The 4,726-nt window shown below is 42.2% G+C and overlaps 2 protein-coding genes across 2 annotated transcripts; one reads left to right on the top strand and one right to left on the bottom strand.

Moving 5' to 3' along the window:
- Nucleotides 1–1,177: 1,177 nt before the first annotated feature.
- Nucleotides 1,178–2,753, bottom strand: SARC_13047 (hypothetical protein; the record flags this gene model as incomplete). The annotated part of the gene is made up of 1 exon (XM_014292830.1): nt 1,178–2,753. A coding segment is annotated over exon 1 (1,322 nt), but the record flags the coding sequence as incomplete, so codon positions are not given.
- Nucleotides 2,754–3,562: 809 nt separating this feature from the next.
- Nucleotides 3,563–4,604, top strand: SARC_13048 (hypothetical protein; the record flags this gene model as incomplete). The annotated part of the gene is made up of 1 exon (XM_014292831.1): nt 3,563–4,604. A coding segment is annotated over exon 1 (731 nt), but the record flags the coding sequence as incomplete, so codon positions are not given.
- Between the last annotated feature and the right edge of the window lie 122 nt (nt 4,605–4,726).

Below are 4,726 nucleotides of genomic sequence, written 5' to 3' on the forward strand. Positions count from 1 at the left end.
TATTGTGTGCGTACCCTACGGTATAATTGGCCGAAAAAGCTGTTCTGTATGCGCAATGGCTAACCGGTAGGTGTACTTGTCTGCATAACTCGGTGGTCATGTCTATACATAAACAGGTATGACGACGTGATCACAAAAATCCAACTTGTTGATAATGTATAAAATTGTTCCGATTCCAATAGAAATACATAAAATCTGGTTGTAACACCGGATAGAGCGGAATGATAAAGTACATATATGCATGACAAACTAGAAGGGAAAGTAAGAAGAGGGTGGATCTGGGTTCAATACTACTCGAGCCTCAGATGTTCGAACACGTAGTACAAGCATGTCTGTGTTTCGCGCACAAATGAGGACATGAGCATTAAAATGTCAGTCAGAGTATATTAACACGAAATGAACGCTTGTGTGTACGTGTATAGATGAGCTACGTACGAAAACGGGTATGCAATCTTGAGTTCTTGTTTCACATTAAGCATACATTTGGACCGGACATTATTTTTGCGCAAGCCTATACGTTTATAAACCATAGCAGGTAGGGTCGATATACCCATACGGGAGGAAACATAAACTACACCACATAGACATATGCATACCTACGTGACAACCCGTTCAGATACATACACTTGCACACAGCTTCTATATCTTCGATAATCAACTTCGAACATGCCTGACGACAGATATCGATACAACAAATCTCCCAAAGTAGCACACGGCGACCCAATATATGCGTACACTTCTCTATCTTTTGATGTCCAAAGCAATCGGGCTGACCACCGCTATACAATTATCCTCTTAACAAGGTATAGAGGACAGCACGAATACGATTTAGGTTTGTACCGTCACCGCCACTGCCGTACATGCATCTCTTATATTCTTAACTGAACGTCAAACGCGGATGTGTCTACAGACGCAGCGGACACTTCTACAACGCCCCACATGTACATACATTTCAACACTCCACAAATCTATTTCTAAATTATACCTCACAACCTATCCATACCTGTCGCAATCCGGTCGGTACGAGTTACACCCCATTCTGTGCCGGTCCGATTAGAGGTTCTATATTCTCCTCTGGACGTTATATATATCTAACCACACTCACATATGAGGCTACAGGCGCACAAGATACCTGCTAACCCAAGCATCCTCTAATTTGCAACACACAACTATCCATACCTGTTGCAAAACGGTCAGTGCTGGTTGAGCCCCGTTCTGCATCGTTACAGTCCTAGTCTCGTTCACAGTCGCATTCGTATTGACAGCGACATTCGTATACGTGTTCATATTCCCAGCGCATGTGTTCTCGCCTGCATGTGCTTGTTGTGGCTGTGTAGGGGTGGGTGTAGGTGTGTGTGCGGGTGTTCCCACAGGTGTGTGTGTGCCTGTATACCCCTGAGGATTCGTTGGTGTATGCGAGCTGCTGTATGCAATACTAGGAGATGCCACATGTTGCTGCGGCCCGCTCATCTGTCCTTGAACACCCATAGCATTGATTTGCCCCGTACCCTGTGTTTGCGCTACACTCCTATTGCCCGGGTTGACACCTCCATACGCTTGTGGTTGAGGTTGCGACTGTGGTTGTGGATGTGCTTGTGCCTGTACCATATCTCCATGTCTGATATCTGGCGTGATATTCTCTTGCACTTGTGTTTGTGTCTCATCTCTGTGCTTAGCACCACCACCAGCACCGTTGTTACTATTCACATACATGTGTGGCTGCGGTTGCGCCATACCCCCCTGTACACCCTCATTTGCGTGCGCAGTCATTGCGGGTGTTCCCATTTCTTTCTTGACACTCACATACATTGCACTCATACTTGAGTTTCCGACCCCCACACCTAGCGTGTGTACACCCATCCCAACACTAGATACAGTAGGTGAATTAGAATTCATACCTGCGTGCGACTGGACGTTTGAAGGCGCCTGTGCTTGCACATTAGTATTGCCATCTGCCTGCGGGTGTAAACTCGGATCTGAATTTGTATTCGTGTTTGCATTCGGAACCGACTGTGCACTATACACAGGCTGATGCGCATTCACATTCACGTTTGCATTCGCTTGTGGTGATGCAATATGATAAGCATTTGGCTCAGACTTCACCTGTGATCCGTAATCAGTACGAAACTGTGCATTGGGTATGTAGTTCGCACTACTACCCTGAATTGTTTTTATATGTGCATTCGTATTCGAATTCGTATCAATATCCACACGTGCTTGTTGTGCATGTTGAGTCATTCCCATCCCTGTAGTCGGACTAGTGCTACTACCATAGCTCGCCTGAATATTACCATCCGGATGTTGTGGTACATTCAACTGCTGCTGCTGTGGTTGATACTGTGCTTGGTCGTATGTCCCGCTATTGAATACCGGTTTCACATCCACATCCCCTGAATTGGGGATAGCTGTAGGTGCGTAGGCGTGCGCATTTGTTGTTGTATTGGTCGTATTTGGGTGTGATGTTGTTGGATCACCGATGTTTGCCTGTGGATCAGACATGATGTATTATAATCTATAGGTACAACTTGATAATTATTTGCTTAGAGCTCAACTAAAGTAAATGTATATATGTACTAGTGAAGTTCATATATGTAATGACCTATGTATTGTGCTGTTCCTACGTCTTACGTTGTATCCCAATCCCAGTAAGAGTAATCGAATGTATACTATCACACTCGCTAGGAGACTGACGGTCAGTACATTTGCACTTTCAGCTTATATTTAGTAGATTTACACACTTAAGTCTACATACACATGTGTTTACACCACTTACAAATCTCATTATATTTAGGAAGCATTTGCCTAATTTAGTCTATATATATGCTTACACTCTACGGCCCACGTCCCACAGCGGTGTATTCTCTCGCCTTGTTTAACTCTTAGATGTATACTTGCATATTTTATCATACATTTAAAAGCAGTGTATGTAGTCACATGTAAAACGGTATACACCCATGTAGATAGATGTTATGTGTGCGTTTTTACAGAACTTCTATGTAGTAGAAGTAAATAGAATAAAATACATACACACGAAATAAATAAATAAAAATACTTGCGCGTCATCGGTGGAGGATGCAATGTCGAGTGTACCGAACTTCTCACACTCGTTTTGGTCCGTCGATCTGGCGCGCTTTCTAATTTCGTTTTTTTTGTTTGTTTCTAAAAAAGAAAATGATCTTCTGCGTGACGTACTGAATCTCAGAATCTGTGAACGTATAAGTGGTATTTTAAATATCGGACGCAAACGTTTGAAGTTTTAGTATTTTTATAACGTTATAACGTTATATCGTATATAAAGTGGGGTACATATGTCAACGGGAATCAGACCTATGTGTCAAACAGCCTTTTCTAGGACCAAGCCAAGGTAACCGTTCAACGTAAATGAAAAAGAATTGATTTCTATACGCCACAACGTATAACGTATTGAGGTCAGACTTCCCACACGTGAAATGCAGTCATTGTGGTGACACTTCAACTTCGACACGCCGCAGTCATCGTTTTTATTTTAACATCGCGTATGTAAATAGTTATATCACGTATTTATATGTTAGTAGCTACATATACTACTTCCACAAGTACTGTTAGGGGTATAGATAGCTATATCGCATTACATACATGGAGGCCGAGATAATTCATGAGGCATAGAGGTCTGTTGACGTTTTATACGAAGACCTGCATCCCTTCAGTGTAGTGGATAGGCTCATGTTTAGAAGCGTGAAACGCATCCAACGCGTGTTCTAAGTATATTCTAGAAGACTAGATATGCAAGCAGATCACACTTGTGTATACATATAGTTGGTGTACAATATACGTATAGTTATCATATAATACATTTATAGTATTACATATTTACCAAGCAGGTAATCAGACACGATGCAAGGTATAGTACATGCTGTGCGTAGTTCGAATATGCCAATGCTGCAGATGTCGAAACTTCGACTTCAGATGCGTGAAGTGGCTCTTGTGCACACACATGCGCAAGCACATACACAACCACGCACTCATTTACATACGATACGGAATATACAAGCCCACACGAATGTATGTAAGGATGTGAACGCACCCACACACCCACAAAGAAGAGCTGCACTGACAGTACACACGCGCATGCGAAGCAGTGCACAAGACAAGAGCAAGTCAAAGTTAAAGAGATACCAGGACTCAAAGTTCATTAAAAGTACAGGTAGGTTTTCCAAGCCTACATCCGATAAGGTTCCTGGCCTTAGTTTAGGTACAAGACCCGGGGAAAGCACGTATACAAGACTCAAGGCACCATCAGTGCATAAACCTGCACATACACAGAAAACGCACGGTGTACAGAGCACGCACGCACACACAAATAAGATGCATATCACACATAAACACAAGGACACGATACAAATGCAAACTTATAAAAATACACAATCAAGTGCGCAACCTATAGCTAGAGATCCAAGCTTGAAGGTTCCTGGTACGTATACGCCTAGTGATAGCATGTATATGACTCGACTGAGAGAAAGCCCCAACCCAGTGCCAGTGTGGGCCAACTATAAATATCCGAATCAATCCACCGCGAAACTTGGCTCACACTTCTCCAATAATCTATTTCAGATAACAGCAGAAACGTAAGTTATAGATGTATATACATAGAAATATGTATGTTTGAATATTATATATATATATACACACGTATGTATCTATGTATGTATCTATGTATGTGTATATACACATACACACATATATTTAT

Source organism: Sphaeroforma arctica (genome assembly GCF_001186125.1).
Source record: "Sphaeroforma arctica JP610 unplaced genomic scaffold supercont1.2843, whole genome shotgun sequence".
Taxonomy (NCBI): Eukaryota; class Ichthyosporea; order Ichthyophonida; genus Sphaeroforma; species Sphaeroforma arctica.